This window comes from Procambarus clarkii, chromosome 16, assembly GCF_040958095.1.
Source record: "Procambarus clarkii isolate CNS0578487 chromosome 16, FALCON_Pclarkii_2.0, whole genome shotgun sequence".
Classification (NCBI taxonomy): domain Eukaryota; kingdom Metazoa; phylum Arthropoda; class Malacostraca; order Decapoda; family Cambaridae; genus Procambarus; species Procambarus clarkii.
In genome coordinates, this window is record NC_091165.1 from 35,109,068 (window position 1) to 35,126,578 (window position 17,511).

The 17,511-nt window shown below is 45.7% G+C and overlaps 1 protein-coding gene across 1 annotated transcript in view; it reads right to left on the minus strand.

The window, feature by feature from the left end:
- The window catches only part of LOC123760171 (43 kDa receptor-associated protein of the synapse), a gene marked incomplete at its 5' end in the record, with an annotated part of 183,238 nt that overhangs the window by 20,980 nt on the left and 144,747 nt on the right, over positions 1 to 17,511 (minus strand). Inside the window, one exon of the mRNA XM_069325620.1 lies at positions 11,943 to 12,145. Coding sequence (XP_069181721.1) covers positions 11,943 to 12,145 — 203 coding nt within the window. The remainder of the gene's footprint in view (positions 1 to 11,942; positions 12,146 to 17,511) is intronic.

A 17,511-nucleotide genomic window follows, 5' to 3' on the forward strand; every position in this document is an offset into this window, starting at 1 on the left:
GTCTTTTGCTCTATTGGGTAAATAATGATCTCTCATCCATAAAAGTTCCTAAGTTCTTACTAAAGTCTCCATGTATTTACGTAAGCATCTACCTCACTACCTAAAAGCTTACTCACAAGTATTATTTTATTCTGTTTTCTTTAAATTTAATGGTAATTTGATTAAATTAGTCATTTATTAGAATTAATTTATTGAGTTTGTAGTTTTCTTAGGTTCATATTAATTATAGGATCATAATTAAGCTAATTATAGTTAAAATAGGGGGTATAGGCATGGTTTCATAAAGGTTGTTCAATGTCAACCAATATTTTTTGACTAGTTGCATATAAAAAGGGCTGCAATTGTTTCAAGTTTCAGTACTGCAGCGTAAATAGAAAGGGAGACTTTTTATACTTTAAATTTTTCAACGAATTTTACATATTTTCAAGTGTAAATAAACAAACACCTTTCAGATATAATTATTCTATGACACTTTTCTGACACATTAGCATATAATAAAGGATCCGGAGTTAGGGAGTTTCCAAAACATCTTTAGTTTTCCTAATACAAATATTCAAAGTTCCCCTAAAAAAATGATGCAAATATATCATGTTTATTACTATTATAAAATCAATAAATGAACTTAGGAAAAAACGCTTACTCGGGATTTTAGAGACATAAATTTTACAAATAAGGTGTAAGTTTCATGTAAATTGAATAAAAATGAAAGAGTTATTTGAACGTTTATGTTAGTTGAAAATAAATAAGAAAATAATAGTCTAACGTGCTGCCATCTGTGGCTGAGGTTGACATCAACCAGTTTTCTCCAAAATTGGCACCCTTACAGATAGGCTTATGTGCAGTCAGGTGTATAAGTTTCATGCAAATCGTCCGATAAAAAAAAAAAAAAAAAAAAAAAAAATATATATATATATATATATATATATATATATATATATATATATATATATATATATATATATATATATATATATATATATATATATATATATATATATATATATATATACCGTAAGACTTGGGGGCCTCGGAGTTCGAACAGCAACGCAAATCGCTGTTCCAGCCTTCCTGTCCTCCTTATCAGCATCCGACGACCTTGTGAAGGAAATTCTACCTGCCCACTTACATCAGCTGGCAGGTGTACATGATCCCAATTTTACACGCTGTGCCACAGAGTGGGCCTCTCGTGCAGGCCAATCACCTCAACCACCATCCCCAAAATCCCACAAGCAATCCAGCTGGGATGGTCCCATTGTAGACCAAGTTGCTGCAGAGTGCCTGGGTGCTGCAACAACACAACACGACATTGCTCGCCTCACAGCAGTAGCAGCACCACATGCAGGGGATTTCCTGTTAGCAACCCCAATGTCGGCAACTGGCACGCGTCTCACACCACACGCCCTCCGAATTGCTGTGGCCCTCCGCCTTGCTGCCCCAATCCACACCAGATATAGGTGTATTTGCGGCGAGGTGGTGGCTGACAGGTACGGTCACCATGGCCTACTCTGCCAAAGCACAGGGGGATGGCACTCGAGGCACAGTGAAGTTAACGACATCATCAAGAGGAGCCTCACCACAGCTGGATGCCCAGCTGAAAGAGAGCCCCGTTACCTAACGCCCCGTAACTCTGATGCTCTTATTGGTCGCCCTGATGGTATCACAGTGAACCCCTGGAAGAATGGCAAGCAGTTGGTATGGGACTACACGTGCGTATCAACCCTGGCTAACACCTACATTAACCTCAGTGTTGCACAACCAGGTGGCGCTGCCACCCACAGGGAAGCAGCCAAGTCCCGTAAGTATAGAGAACTGGATCACCACTACAATTTTGTCCCCATTGCTTCTGAGACGCTCGGCGCCTGGGGTAAAAGTGCTACCAGTTTTTTGAAGGAACTGGGTTCTAGGCTCATTGAAACAACAAGGGACCCGAGAGCTGCAAGCTTTCTTTTCCAGCGCCTCAGTGTGGCGATACAGAGGGGAAATGCGCACTGCATCCAGGGTTCCTGCCCGCCATCTGAGGAGCTGGAGGAACTCGACAACCTATGACAACCATCTTTGTAACCCATATGTAACTTTTTTTGTAACAAAGTTCAAATAAAGTAAATATATATGTGTACATACAAAAGAATGGGGGTGGTAGGAGAAGATAATATTAGTGTTCAGTGAGAAACCACAAGGTCTCCTCTGAATACTTTTTATTTTCTTCTCCGAGGCTATGGGTCCCCACATTGGCACCAGAGGTGGTACCCTCACAAAATTTAAAAAAAAAATATATATATATATATATATAATATATATATATATAATTTTTTTTAACTTAATTATTTTTCTAATAAAACTAATTATAATATATTTTTAATATATGCTATTGTGATAGCTGAGAGTATTAGATATGATTTCAGTTGACACTTGTGTTTGATAATCGTTTTTGACCATTTTGGAAATTTTTTGACACCTAATTCACTATTTTTTCTCCCTTCCTATTTATGCTACGATGCTGAGACTTGGACCAGATGAAACACTTTTTATATACAACTAGTCAGAAAAGTTTGATTGAAATCGAACTAGTTTTCATTCAATGCATTTTTTTGGAAATCTAGAGCCCTTGCCCCCTATCATTAAGATTATATTACTTTAGGATTATATTAGTCACAATTAATTAAGGTTAACATTGTAATTTTTTGTCTGTATTAATTCCATAATCTTATTGAATATTATTGTTGTCAATCTTTATTGAATCTTTATTTTATTACTCGACTGCTGTATCCTTCATGTCTAGTTACAGTGATCTTTATTTTAATTGTACTTGTTTCTATTATATGTGTATTTGCATTTTATTCTTTTTTTTATATAGTTATTTTATATTTGCAGCAGATTTAGTATTTTACTGTTCTGCAATTGCTTACCTTATTGTATCTACTTCTACAGCATCTATTTGCAAGCTGATACTGATATTGAACTAAATCTGCTGTCACAAATCTACAATAACCAGCATATTGATCATCATTACTGCAGGTATTACACAACAAACCTTGCAAAAAACTAGCGTTAAAGACAGCTCGAGAAGGGAAAAGAAACGCAAGACCAAGACCAAATGCCCATGGGCACGCAAATCCTCAGCTACCAAAGCAGCCAAAAGGGAGGGAACCTACACATGAAGCTGCACAAGGCCAACATCCCAAGGAAGCACAGGGGCGAACAAGCATGTGTTCAGGCGTTTAAACTCGCCCCTTAGGTAAACCTGCACCACAGTGGAAGTCATCCGCCAATCAAGCGTGCGGTTCGACAAAACCCCATGCCACGCTCACAAAGAAAAGAAAGGGCAGTCTGCTAACCAGGAAGACTCCGGTTCTTTGTAATGCACCCAAAATGGGAAGGTCGAACCGAATTCAAAAGAAGACTGATCCATCACCGAGGCGTAATCCAGGTCTTGAAAGAGTTAAGCCGTGATGGCCTCCCGAACCTCTTTAGGCGGGATTTGAGAAGCTGAAAACCTCTGGAAGGAAGGAACCGAAGAACCCAGAGGAAACCAGAACCGAAGATGGCGAGGAGCTGAACCCAAATACTCGTACAGGGAAGGAGGGTACAAAAACCCCTCCCACTGCAACAGCAAGCCCCACGACGAGGGTAGCAACAAGTGGGGTCAAACAGGGCCCGGGGTCTCCCAAGTCAACTCCCCCCCGGGATCCTCCATGCCAGGACTTCGAGCAGAGCCGTCCTCCATACCCTCTGCCCCTAAAGAAAAGGCAGAGTCCAGGGAAAAGGCTGAGAAAGGGATCCGCTGGTTAGACCCGGAAGCTTTGGCAGGAGGAGCAGGCTCGAATGCCTCTGTTGCTGACCCAGAAGGGGCAGTCTCCAAAGTTGCCCAAGTATCACTACCGTCTAAACCCCGCCCCGATTCCGAAATCCTCAGACATTTGGGAGTCGGGAGCAGGACGAACAACACCAACAGAACACACAGAAATCACAATAGCGTGATGTATCAAATGAACAAATCCACAAAGGCCGTGACGAGGATTCGAACCTACGTCCGAGAGCATCCCAGACGCTGCCTTAATCGACTGAGCTACGACATGGTATTAGAATTGCAACCAGAAATTCTACTGAATTTACTTGGATCCTGCAGCCTCTCCGAGACACAAACCAGGATTTTTTTGTGTGTAATGAAGTAAGGGCGAAGAGGTAGAATGGCCTATTGACATAGCTCGAGTGCATGAGGGAATTGTGTAAAATCCTGGTTTGTGTCTCGGAGAGGCTGCAGGATCCAAGTAAATTCAGTAGAATTTCTGGTTGCAATTCTTATACCATGTCGTAGCTCAGTCGATTAAGGCAGTGTCTGGGATGCTCTCGGACGTAGGTTCGAATTCTCGTCACGGCCTTTGTGGATTTGTTCAACACCAACACGGGAAGGTCATGGGAGTACGGACGAAACCAAAATCGAAGTGACTAATGCCCCCAAGTCCGGGTCCCTATAACCCAAGCGGGGCAGCCTTGGGGCATCTAAGTGAGCAACCAACCTAGAGCTCTGCAGCAACCGATATCGAGCATGCAACCCAAAGTCGCCTATACCCGAACATCAATATCAGAAGACTCTGTAGACTGGAGCATGAGCACGGAGCAAGACTCGCAAGACTCCAGGCCAAAGGTGTCATTGACCCATTAGGTGTGGGGAAATCTGGCTCTAGTTTAATACTAATAAAATGTATAATTCTATAAATGCAAACAATGATTAAATCTAAGATAGCTCGAAGGACCAGAATGCATTGTTAAATGAGAGAACCAGTGACTTATGGATCTCTATGATTATATGTAATTATATTCTATTAAGCAATGACTGTAAATTGTATGCATGCTAGAATCAGCTTCCCATGACACATTTTGGGGGGTCTTCTATAAGATTAGTCTATGTGCAACATATATTATGTAATAATAATAATAATGATAATATGCACGCACACAGATAATGATAAATAAATGTAATGCAAGAAATACTACTGCACATTTAAATTCAAATCATGTATCTGATTAATATGCGATGATTAGAAATGCTTGACTCTCAATAATTAAATTCTGTCTACAATGAAAACTGATTAAATTTCAGCTGTGACAGAGGGACGTAGGTTGAGTCCAATCTCTACAACAGTCTGGAAACAGTTTGAGATAGTGATACATGGAACACGTGAGTATATGGCAGTCACACGCTTCCTCAGTGGTGTTGCACCATGCTGCAATAATTAGATTCCATAATTTCCACTCCAAATTAGTATTCACGCACATAAATGCAATATTTAAATATTTGGAGGGGTGAAAGCAGCACTTACATGGGGGTTATTTTATCGCCTGCAGTGTTACGACATGGCACCTATATTAGTTATTATCTGAGCTCAAATTAACAACTGAACAAGGTAAAAATGCCTGCCGAACTGGTGTCCGTGATTCTGTTAAGCTGCGTCCTCAATCTGACGTCCGAGGATGTACGGATGCCTTCTAGATTGTAAGATTTGTAGGGACCACTTCGGAACACCGTACTGCTAGTTGATCTAATATGGCGAGAGTCCCCTTCCTTCCCCAAAGTCGCGCATGCGCATAGCTCCCAGTAAGGGCCCGAACATAAATTATATTTATTCATTAAAGCTAAAAAGGGAAGGAAGTGTTTATGAATACTCCTTATATTTTGATTAAACATTTTATGTGGTGATGTTTGGTTCTCACAGTGCAGGTCAGTTAATGTAGACTGCACAGATAAAACGAGAAACCTTTGGAGGTGGAAATGATTTTAGATTATGATATTATTTACTAGATTAACTAAGGATTAGTAAATGAGTATCAAATGAGTATGAAGCCTAATACAGGAAATACATCCTATTGTATTAGGGATGAGAATAACTGTTGGAAATTTCCAACAACAGGCAGCATGAGGCAAAACTAGCTAGTGTCACCATGAGACAAGGGAACAGAGCAAACATCAAACTCGCACTTGGTGAACTGGAACCCAGAGGACGCATCCATAGGTCCAAGGAGCCCTAATTGGGTTTTCCAGGACCCTTAGAAGCCCAGAAGAGATAATGCTAACCAGTTAGGCCCAAACTACCAAGAGAACTGCTAAAAACCCGAATCCCTGCGACGTGTACAAGCACGGGGGACTAGTGAAGGACCACCAATATAACAGAAGGTGGATAAACCAAGGGGGCAGACCCCCCACTAGGCAAAAGATAAAAATAAAACCCGCAAAAGCTCAACGTCCCCAGGAGGAAGAGAACCAGCCACTGTGAATAATGGGAGACAAGCTGCACAATACCTTGTGCCCCTGACCAGCAACAATACCATTTGCTATCCAAGGCCAAACAGTGGCAACAAAAACCCCAGCTGGCCCTAGGGGCGGGCAATTAGCGAGCAGCAAAAGACCCCTACAGAAGCGGTTCCTGATCCCCTTGTGGAATATCACCCCAAGACCAAGGGCAGTACTTACAGGGCGCTTAGGGAAGGTTGCCGTAAGTGCATGCAACCCCAGTACTGATGAATTATTATTGGCGCTCCACACACAGCAGAATACACCACAAGGCACAAAACTGCAAGAGTCAGAGGCCAGAGTTGACAAATGCCACAGTCCACATCAGCCAAGGAACTGTAGCAGCTGGCGTGCGGGGTCGGATAGACGATTGGCGCGACGGCGTCAGTGACGTTTGCTTGTTTTAGTTTGGGAGTTTTCCCTCTCTGTTAGGATTTTGGTAGCGATTTTTACCATGTGCGGTTTGTTTTGTTAAACCTACCCTTCTGGGTGCCAAATTCCGGGCGATGGCAGACATGGAATGCATCCAAATTCATGGGGGTTTCCACAGGCCATTGCTCCTCGTGCCTCTCTGAGGGGGCCAGGTTCAGACTCATGGTCCGTGGTAGGCAAGAACTCCAATCGACTGATGTCACAGTCTAATACATACATATCAGCCCGGTAAGCTCCGGGGAGCTGTAGGGGCTCCCCACAGAAAACAAACTTCAAAATAACACTTGCCTATAAGTTTTCAAACAAAATGTCAGATCACTTTGTAAACATTTCGATGACATAAATGCACTACTCACAGCACTAGGTACTAAACTATCATTCATTATTTTAACAGAAACATGGCTAAGTAAAGACCATATCCAACTTTACAACTTAGCTGGTTATAAAGCCATTCACAACTGCAGGCCTAATAAAAAAGGTGGCAGCACAGCTATCTATTACCAAAATACCTTCATCTGCAATAGTGTCATTAGTGATAGAGACGACTATGGTGAATATATATCTTTGCTCAGTTCTCGATTAAATCCTCTTTGACTCTTGGAACTATCTATAGATTTCCCAATGCTAATATAACTGCATTCTCAGATAACCTAAGGAATTTTATCATAAATAACAATCTGAACCAAATCACATCATTCTAGGTGACGACTTCGATATTGACCTGCGTCAACAAAATACCCCTCAAGTCGACTATTTCCTAAACCGCTTGAACTCCTGTATGCTAATCCTCACAATCACCAAGCCCACACGAATCACTCAAACATCCACTACTATCTTGGATCACTAATGGACTAACTTAACAGCTCTCCTTGCATCTGGTACAATCACCGTCAGAACAACTAAACACTATCCTACCTTCCTTATAGCAAACATAACACCACAAGATACCAAGACACTTACCTTCAGGTTACACAGTGAAGCAACAATAGGCAGTCTCACAAATGCACATCACAGTATAAACTGGGAATCTGAATTCAATAGTATACAGGATATAAATTACACAGGATAAAAACTCTTCCGTTCCAAAACTTTAACCCTCTACTACACTCATTGTCCTCTCCTCATCAAGCAAATAACTGCCGAAAGATTAAACAACCCATGGCTCAAGTGGCATACTCAAAACAATCAACAAGAAACATGAATATAAAAAACACTTAGGATTGGCCTAGTTACAAAAGTAGTAGTTTGGAAGTACTCATCAATGCTTACCAGTATCAACAAATGCAATTCGGCTTCAGATAGACAATGTTAGCATCAGCAATAAAAATGATGGAAAGTTCCTTGGCCTACACTTAGACAAGAGACTCAACTTCAGCACCCACATACAACACATAACCAAGAAAGTCTCAAACACGGTTGATATACTTTCTAAAATCAGATATTACGTTCCAAACTCTGCTCTCCTCTCATTATACTACGCTAATCTAACTCTATATTACATACGGTATCTGTGCATAGGATTCAACAACTGCAAACTACCTCAAGCCCATCATCACCCAGCAAAAATCTACTATCAGAACAATAACAAACTCTGTTTTCAGACAACACTCAGCCCCCTGTTTAAATCTCTAAGCATGCTAAACATGAACTCACTCCATACATTCTCTTTTGCCATTTACATTTATAAAACCCTGTACAATGCAAATCCTGCAAATTTAAATGCAAATCCTGATCTGAAATTCTTCCTTGACAAATGTAATAGAACCCATAATCACCACCAGAAATCAAACCAGCACTGAATGTAATGAAACGCCATTTTCTGGGTGGAAAAGCAGGAAGGAAGGGGGGGTCCACTGGTCAGACCCAGACGCTTCGACAAGAGGAACTGGCTTGAATGCCTTCGTCGCCACCATGTAAGGGGCATCCCCCCAAGACCACCTGACTCTCGAAACCAACTAAACCCTGCCTTGACTCTATCACCCTCAGACGTTTCTGAGCTGGAAGCAGGGGAAGAGGGGGAGGTGGGGAAGGACCAGGACCACAGCAGGGGAAAGACGAGGGGCGCGGAGTGAACGAAAGTCGAAGCGACTAACACCCCCAAGTCTGGGTCCCAAGAACTAAAAGGGGGCAGCCTTGGGGCTTTCGGGTCAGCAACCAACCTATCGCACTGCAGCAACCTAAAAGGAATAGTCATCAGTGGACTGGGTGTATTGAGTCACAAACAAGCAAGAAAACTCCCAGGACTCCAGGTCGAAGGTGTCGCCGACCCAGCAGGCAGCATGACGGAGACATGAACGATGAAGGTCACCCGGAGACAAGGGGACCGAGCAACCCTCAAACTCGCACAAGGCGAGGTGGGACCCAGTGGTCACATCCATCAGACTATCAGACCCATGCTTCCCCACGGGAATTCCCAGGGTCCTGAGACGGAACTCACGCTCAGGGAAGCCCAGACAGAGAACTGCTAACCGACGCCCAATATTACTAACAAACTGCAAAAGCTGCACCCCCGGAACGTGTACACTCACAGGGACCTAGCGGGGGGACCACCAGTATACAAAGGGATGAGACCAAAACCAAGGGGCAGAACCCCCATCAGGCAAGAAAACAAAAACAAAAGAAAAACCCCGCAAGAGGACAATGTACCCAGGCGGAACAGAGCCAACCGCTCTGAGAGGTGAAAACTAGCTGCACAGTACCCCGTGCCCCTACCAGTGCAAACTATCTCTACCCAAAGGTAAACAAGAGTGCATGAAACATCCAAGCACACTAAGAGCGGTCAATCACCGAGCAGCAAAAGACCAAGCAGAGGTAGACCCCAAGGTTACTTGTGGAACGTGGCCCCAAGCCTCAAGAGCAGTACTTACAGGGCACCAAGGGAAGGTGAGCCTAGGCACATGCAGTCCGAGTACTTGTGAAATTACTCCTGGCTCGCGCTCCACCAGAGAAACAGCACCATACCACAAGGCACAGAGCTGGAGAACAAGAAAACAAGAGCCAGAGTCACACGACCATTGCCAATCACATCAGCCTAAGAACTGGCTTGTGGATAGCCTGCGTGAGAGTCTGGGGCTCCCCCTTTCCCCTCCCAGGAGTGGGGAGCTGCCCAGACAAGCAGCGCAGTGACTTAGGGGCCATGGTAACCGAAAACCCGAAGAAAAATGGAATATTTACGAAAAATTACGAAAAACGTTCAAAATTACAACGTTCTGGCAACACTGTGGTGCAAACCGTTTTATCTTATGTTGAAAAATAACGTAATTAGAGTCAAATTTCCCGCTGCAACTTTCGTGAATCTGGTCCTCGCGGCGTTGGTGCGCCGCGGGGTATTGTATCTTACGTTGTAGAAGTCTTATTTTTCATAATAGCGTTGAAAATAACATGTTATGCATAAAATGAATATAAACTCACTCATTGGCAACAGTCACGTGTGAGAGAGAGGGTGGTACGTGGCTCAGCCCTTCAGTCACTGTGTGTGTCTCTTGGGGAGTGGATGTATCGCTGACGCCCTCTCACAATATCTCCCAGAACGCATGCTATTTTTGCTATTTGTACTGCAATATGACTTACCAAACGAACAAGAGAAAAGCATTGAAAGCTAGATGCATGCGAGCTCTCCATAGAAGGTACGAGCTGGCCGCAATGCGTAAATCACGCATTGTCACGAGTGACTGCGAGTATGAGTATCTTGTCGCGGCGCGTTACGCAACTCCAACTTTTACAACTAGATCTGCTCTCACAGCCTTTATTTATTATTCAATTTACATGAAACTTGCACATTATATGTAGAGTTTACGCCTCTAAAAACGGATGTCATTATTCTTATCTACGTAGATTTATTGATTTTATAAATAATGATACACTTCATTTTGTTGCATACGTTTTTGGGAAACTTTTAAAAATCTGTATTATTGCACTAAATACATCTGGGATAAAGATGTGACATCCAAATCTTTATTATATAGTAAGGTCATAGCTGAGTGTCGTAGAAATGATTTTGGTTCACAATTGTGGGCTGTGAAATCAATTGAACATGGTTGAAATTTTTTTTTTTTTTTTTTTTTTTTTTTTCTCCTTCTCTATTTAGGCTGAGATGCTGAAACTTGGCCTAGGTGCAGCACCTTTCACATGTATCAGGATAATAAATTATGAATACCCTGCAACACTTTCTTATATCCTATTACCATGGCCCCTTAGTGATGTCATGCTCGCTTACTCGTTTTCATTTGGGGAGTTCTGTCCACTAATTCGGCTTTCAGTAGCAATTTCTTAACCAGAATAAGGTTTTGTTTTGGGATGCATACCTTTCTGGGTGCCTGACCCTGTTGATGGCAGACATAGACTGCTTTCAACCACACGGTGGTTTCTGTAGGCCATTGCTCCTTGTGTGCCTCTGAGGGGACCAGGTTCTGGCTCATGGTTTACGGTAGGCGTAGAACTCAATTTACATTGACGGATGCCAATGTCTAATATATCCATATCAGCCTGGATAGCTACGGGAAGCCGAATGGGCTCCCACCACAAATATCACTTTGATACCTCCCAGAGTTAAACTAAATCTGTGTTAATGCTCTATGCAAATAAAGGGACCTAGTCTATTGAACTCACTCCCTAACGAATTGAAAAGCTGTCCAACCTACGCCTTATTAAAAAATAAAACCATGGGAGAAGTGTAAGGGAGTGTTGACCGTGGGAGAGATGTAAGGAATTGTTGGCCGTGGGAGAGTTTTTTCCTAATTATTTTCTAGCCAAACGTGGCCACACATTTACAATGCTAACCAGCATATATACATTTCTTCTGTCCTCCATGGACAGGTTTGGAGATCTGTTAAACATATAATTCAAAGATTTATTGAACAATCAACCACAGAAGGTGATTGTAGTGCTGTTAAAATGCTAAGTTAACCTACAAACGTGGGAGAGGTGTGAGTGATTGTTGACCGTGGGAGAGATGTAAGGGAGTGTTGGTCGTGGGAGAGATGTAACGGAGTGTTGGTCGCGGGAGAGATGTAACGGAGTGTTGGTCGTGGTAGAGATGTAAGAGAGTGTTGGTCGTGGGAGAGATGTAAGGGAGTGTTGGTCGTGGGAGAGATGTAAGGGAGTGCTGGTCGTGGTAGAGATGTATGGGAGTGTTGGTCCTGGTAGAGATGTAAGGGAGTGTTGGTCGTTGGAGAGATGTAAGAGAGTGTTGGTCGTGGGAGAGATGTAAGGGAGGACTTACTTGGCGTGAAAGATGTGGGAGCAGGGGAGGGCGTCGAGAGAATTGCCGCCCTGGGCGCCATACCGCTCCCCACACACGCCACACACCAGCTCCATCTCCTCGGTCAGGCACGACGCCAGCCGCTCCTGCAGGCCGTCGTTCTCGTCGTCGTTGAGGATGCGGTAGAGTTCAGCGAGACGCAGGTGTGCTGACCGCATGATCAACTGCCAGAGCAAGGTGAGGCTGTAGGTTATCCTCGACACATTAGTTGCTGACTGAATTATGTTCGTCATACAATGAAGGCAAAAGTCCAAAAGAATATTGTAATTTATTTTACCTCTTGTTATAATTTTTAAATCATATAATTTCTAAAAATAAATTTTTAATTTTTAATTATAATAATGCCATTAATTATTAAAGTTAAATTATATTCATTATTTTTAATCATGTAAATTATTTTTATATTACCTGTTATTTTTTATTCTAATTCTAATTATATTTATATTTTTGTAAAATTAATTATTAATCATTTTGAACGGAGCATCGTTTTTAATGGATACAAACTTGGTCACTAACAAAGTTGAGAAACTCTTCTGAAGTAAAATACAAGAACAGAATACAGAAATCTTCCAAGAGGAAGGCTGAGGAACCAGACACTCACCTCGGACCACGAACGAGTCATGGAAGCACATTGAGAGAGAACACACTCACCTTGCAATGGTAGAGCGACGGTCTCGCTTCATGCAGGTCGGCGTTCAATCCCCGACCGTCCAAGTGGTTCAACTCTACAGAACAAATAAATTGCCACAGATACGGAAAACACCTAATTTGTCTCAAATGGAAAAAAAAGAAGTAAGATCGAAGTCACTGGACCACTGACCAGTGCCACTGGACCACAGACCAGTGCCACTGACCAGTGCCACTGGACCACAGACCAGTGCCACTGACCAGTGCCACTGGACCACTGACCAGTGCCACTGGACCACAGACAGTGCCACTGGACCACAGACAGTGCCACTGGACCACTGACCAGTGCCACTGGACCACTGACCAGTGCCACTGGACCACTGACCAGTGCCACTGGACCACTGACCAGTGCCACTGGACCACTGACCAGTGCCACTGGACCACAGACCAGTGCCACTGGACCACAGACAGTGCCACTGGACCACAGACAGTGTCACTGGACCACTGACCAGTGCCACTGGACGACAGACAGTGCCACTGGACCACTGACCAGTGCCACTGGACGACAGACAGTGCCACTGGACCACTGACCAGTGCCACTGGACCACAGACAGTGCCACTGGACCACTGACCAGTGCCACTGGACCACAGACAGTGCCACTGGACCACAGCCAGGGCCACTGGACCACTCACCAGTGCCACTGGACCACAGGCAGAACCACTGGACCACAGACCAGTGCCACTGGACCACTGACCAGTGCCACTGGACCACTGACCAGTGCCACTGGACCACTGACCAGTGCCAAACAAAAGAAACACGACTGGCCTGACTTCGTAGTCCTCAGCTTGCAGAAGATATAGGGTTCAGCTGCACACAAAGCTGGTATACTTGCATGTGTTAAGCTGGTGTACCTGGGGGTGTGTTAAGCTGGTGTACCTGGGGGTGGGTTAAGCTGGTGTACCTGGGGGTGTGTTAAGCTGGTGTACCTGGGGGTGTGTTAAGCTGGTGTACCTGGGGGTGTGTTAAGCTGGTGTACCTGGGGGTGGGTTAAGCTGGTGTACCTGGGGGTGTGTTAAGCTGGTGTACCTGGGTGTGTGTTAAGCTGGTGTACCTGGGGGTGGGTTAAGCTGGTGTACCTGGGGGTGTGTTAAGCTGGTGTACCTGGGGGTGGGTTAAGCTGGTGTACCTGGGGGTGGGTTAAGATGGTGTACCTGGGGGTGGGTTAAGCTGGTGTACCTGGGGGTGTGTTAAGATGGTGTACCTGGGGGTGGGTTAAGCTGGTGTACCTGGGGGTGGGTTAAGCTGTGTACCTGGGGGTGTGTTAAGCTGGTGTACCTGGGGGTGGGTTAAGCTGGTGTACCTGGGGGTGTGTTAAGATGGTGTACCTGGGGGTAGGTTAAGCTGGTGTACCTGGGGGTGGGTTAAGCTGGTGTACCTGGGGGTGGGTTAAGCTGGTGTACCTGGGGGTGGGTTAAGCTGGTGTACCTGGGGGTGTGTTAAGCTGGTGTACCTGGGGGTGGGTTAAGCTGGTGTACCTGGGGGTGTGTTAAGATGGTGTACCTGGGGGTGGGTTAAGCTGGTGTACCTGGGAGTGGGTTAAGCTGGTGTACCTGGGGGTGGGTTAAGCTGGTGTACCTGGGGGTGGGTTAAGATGGTGTACCTGGGGGTGGGTTAAGCTGGTGTACCTGGGGGTGTGTTAAGCTGGTGTACCTGGGGATGGGTTAAGCTGGTGTACCTGGGGGTGGGTTAAGCTGGTGTACCTGGGGGTGGGTTAAGCTGGTGTACCTGGGGGTGTGTTGTAACACCACTCTATTGTAACACTACTAAAATGGAACACCACTATAATGGAACACTACTTATCCTGAGTAACACTTCCCCATTGGTTGCACTTGGTAACACTGTTATGGGCTGACATGATGGTTACACCGGGACTACAAAGTACACTGCCAACAAGGAGATGCTAACACAGGATGAAATACGCTGCCACCATCTGCCTTTGACCATTGAAACTATATCAAGCAACGAGGCAAGAAACATTGCTTGACTTGGAGAGTACTTTCTATGACTGTCATTAATTTTGAAAACGGTTGTCAGCCACTATATCCAAAAGGCTAAGAGGATTCAACAATTGACACAGACGGGAAATTTAACGAGTTTATTGAGACCAAAATTATGTCAATCACTACTTATAAATGCTACACTAACACTGGCAAAAAGTTAAGAAATTTGGACATGGAACAAAAACTCAGAGATCACACACATTACCTTAAGCTATCTCTCTCCCGGGCTGAGATGTTCTTCACAGCCCCGCTTTCGATCCCGGTGTACCGCCCTCTGCTCTTCCTATGTTCCTACAGGCCCTCTATATACAACCCCCACAGGGGGGAGGGGGAGATCTGCTGTTGCTACCCACCAAAAGTGTACAAACACTCAAGAAATATTTCAATAAGCTTGTTTGACATTCACCATACACTCTTCAAGAGAGGAGTTATTAATTACGTGTGTGACTGACCTCTGACCTGGCCAAAAGGGGGAGATCCAAGGATGTTTACACATAAGAATCTGGAGTCTAATTTCCTTGCATGAAATATTACATACTTGAAACTATGCTGACTAAGACTAACCCAGGAATTTTTAATCAATATACAAGATAAACCGGAGGTCATCTGGGCTGACCTCTTGGAAGAAGGGGGGGGGGATCATGGGTGTTACAGTGTTAAGCTGGTGTACCTGGGGGTGGGTAAAGCTGGTGTACCTGGGGGTGTGTTAAGCTGGTGTACCTGGGGGTGGGTTAAGCTGGTGTACCTGGGGGTGTGGTAAGCTGGTGTACCTGGGGGTGAGTTAAGCTGGTGTACCTGGGGGTGTGTTAAGCTGGTGTACCTGGGGGTGAGTTAAGATGGTGTACCTGGGGGTGTGTTAAGCTGGTGTACCTGGGTGTGGGTTAAGCTGGTGTACCTGGGGGTGTGTTAAGCTGGTGTACCGGGGGGGTGTTAAGCTGGTGTACCGGGGGGGGGTGTTAAGCTGGTGTACCTGAGGGTGTGTTAAGCTGGTGTACCTGAGGGTGAGTTAAGCTGGTGTACCTGGGGGTGTGTTAAGCTGGTGTACCTGGGGGTGTGTTAAGCTGGTGTACCTGGGGTGTGTTAAGCTGGTGTACCTGGGTGGGTTAAGCTGGTGTACCTGGGTGGGTTAAGCTGGTGTACCTGGGGGTGTGTTAAGCTGGTGTACCTGGGGGTGTGTTAAGCTGGTGTACCTGGGTGGGTTAAGCTGGTGTACCTGGGTGGGTTAAGCTGGTGTACCTGGGGGTGTGTTAAGCTGGTGTACCTGGGGGTGTGTTAAGCTGGTGTACCTGGGGGTGGGTTAAGCTGGTGTACCTGGGGGTGTGTTAAGCTGGTGTACCTGGGGATGGGTTAAGCTGGTGTACCTGGGGGTGTGTTAAGCTGGTGTACCTGGGGGTGGGTTAAGCTGGTGTACCTGGGGGTGTGTTAAGCTGGTGTACCTGGGGGTGTGTTAAGCTGGTGTACCTTGGGGTGGGTTAAGCTGGTGTAACTGGGGGTGTGTTAAGCTGGTGTACCTGGGGGTGGGTTAAGCTGGTGTACCTGGGGGTGTGTTAAGCTGGTGTACCTGGGGGTGGGTTAAGCTGGTGTACCTGGGGGTGTGTTAAGCTGGTGTACCTGGGGGTGGGTTAAGCTGGTGTACCTGGGTGTGGGTTAAGCTGGTGTACCTGGGGGTGAGTTAAGCTGGTGTACCTGGGAATGTGTTAAGCTGGTGTACCTGGGGGTGGGTTAAGCTGGTGTACCTGGGGGTGGGTAAAGCTGGTGTACCTGGGGGTGGGTTAAGCTGGTGTACCTGGGGGTGAGTTAAGCTGGTGTACCTGGGGGTGAGTTAAGCTGGTGTACCTGGGGATGTGTTAAGCTGGTGTACCTGGGGGTGTGTTAAGCTGGTGTACCTGGGGGTGGGTTAAGCTGGTGTACCTGGGGGTGTGTTAAGCTGGTGTACCTGGGGGTGGGTTAAGCTGGTGTAACTGGGGGTGTGTTAAGCTGGTGTACCTGGGGGTGGGTTAAGCTGGTGTACCTGGGGGTGAGTTAAGCTGGTGTACCGGGGGGGGGGTGTTAAGCTGGTGTACCTGGGGGTGTGTTAAGCTGGTGTACCTGAGGGTGAGTTAAGCTGGTGTACCTGGGGGTGTGTTAAGCTGGTGTACCTGGGGGTGTGTTAAGCTGGTGTACCTGGGGTGTGTTAAGCTGGTGTACCTGGGTGGGTTAAGCTGGTGTACCTGGGTGGGTTAAACTGGTGTACCTGGGGGTGTGTTAAGCTGGTGTACCGGGGGGTGGTTAAGCTGGTGTACCTGGGGGTGTGTTAAGCTGGTGTACCTGGGGGTGTGTTAAGCTGGTGTACCTGGGGTGTGTTAAGCTGGTGTACCTGGGTGGGTTAAGCTGGTGTACCTGGGTGGGTTAAGCTGGTGTACCTAGGGGTGTGTTAAGCTGGTGTACCTGGGGGTGTGTTAAGCTGGTGTACCTGGGGGTGGGTTAAGCTGGTGTACCTGGGGGTGTGTTAAGCTGGTGTACCTGGGGGTGGGTTAAGCTGGTGTACCTGGGGGTGTGTTAAGCTGGTGTACCTGGGGGTGGGTTAAGCTGGTGTACCTGGGGGTGTGTTAAGCTGGTGTACCTGGGGGTGTGTTAAGCTGGTGTACCTGGGGGTGGGTTAAGCTGGTGTACCTGGGGGTGGGTTAAGCTGGTGTACCTGGGGGTGGGTTAAGCTGGTGTACCTGGGGGTGTGTTAAGCTGGTGTACCTGGGGGTGGGTTAAGCTGGTGTAACTGGGGGTGTGTTAAGCTGGTGTACCTGGGGGTGGGTTAAGCTGGTGTACCTGGGTGTGGGTTAAGCTGGTGTACCTGGGGGTGAGTTAA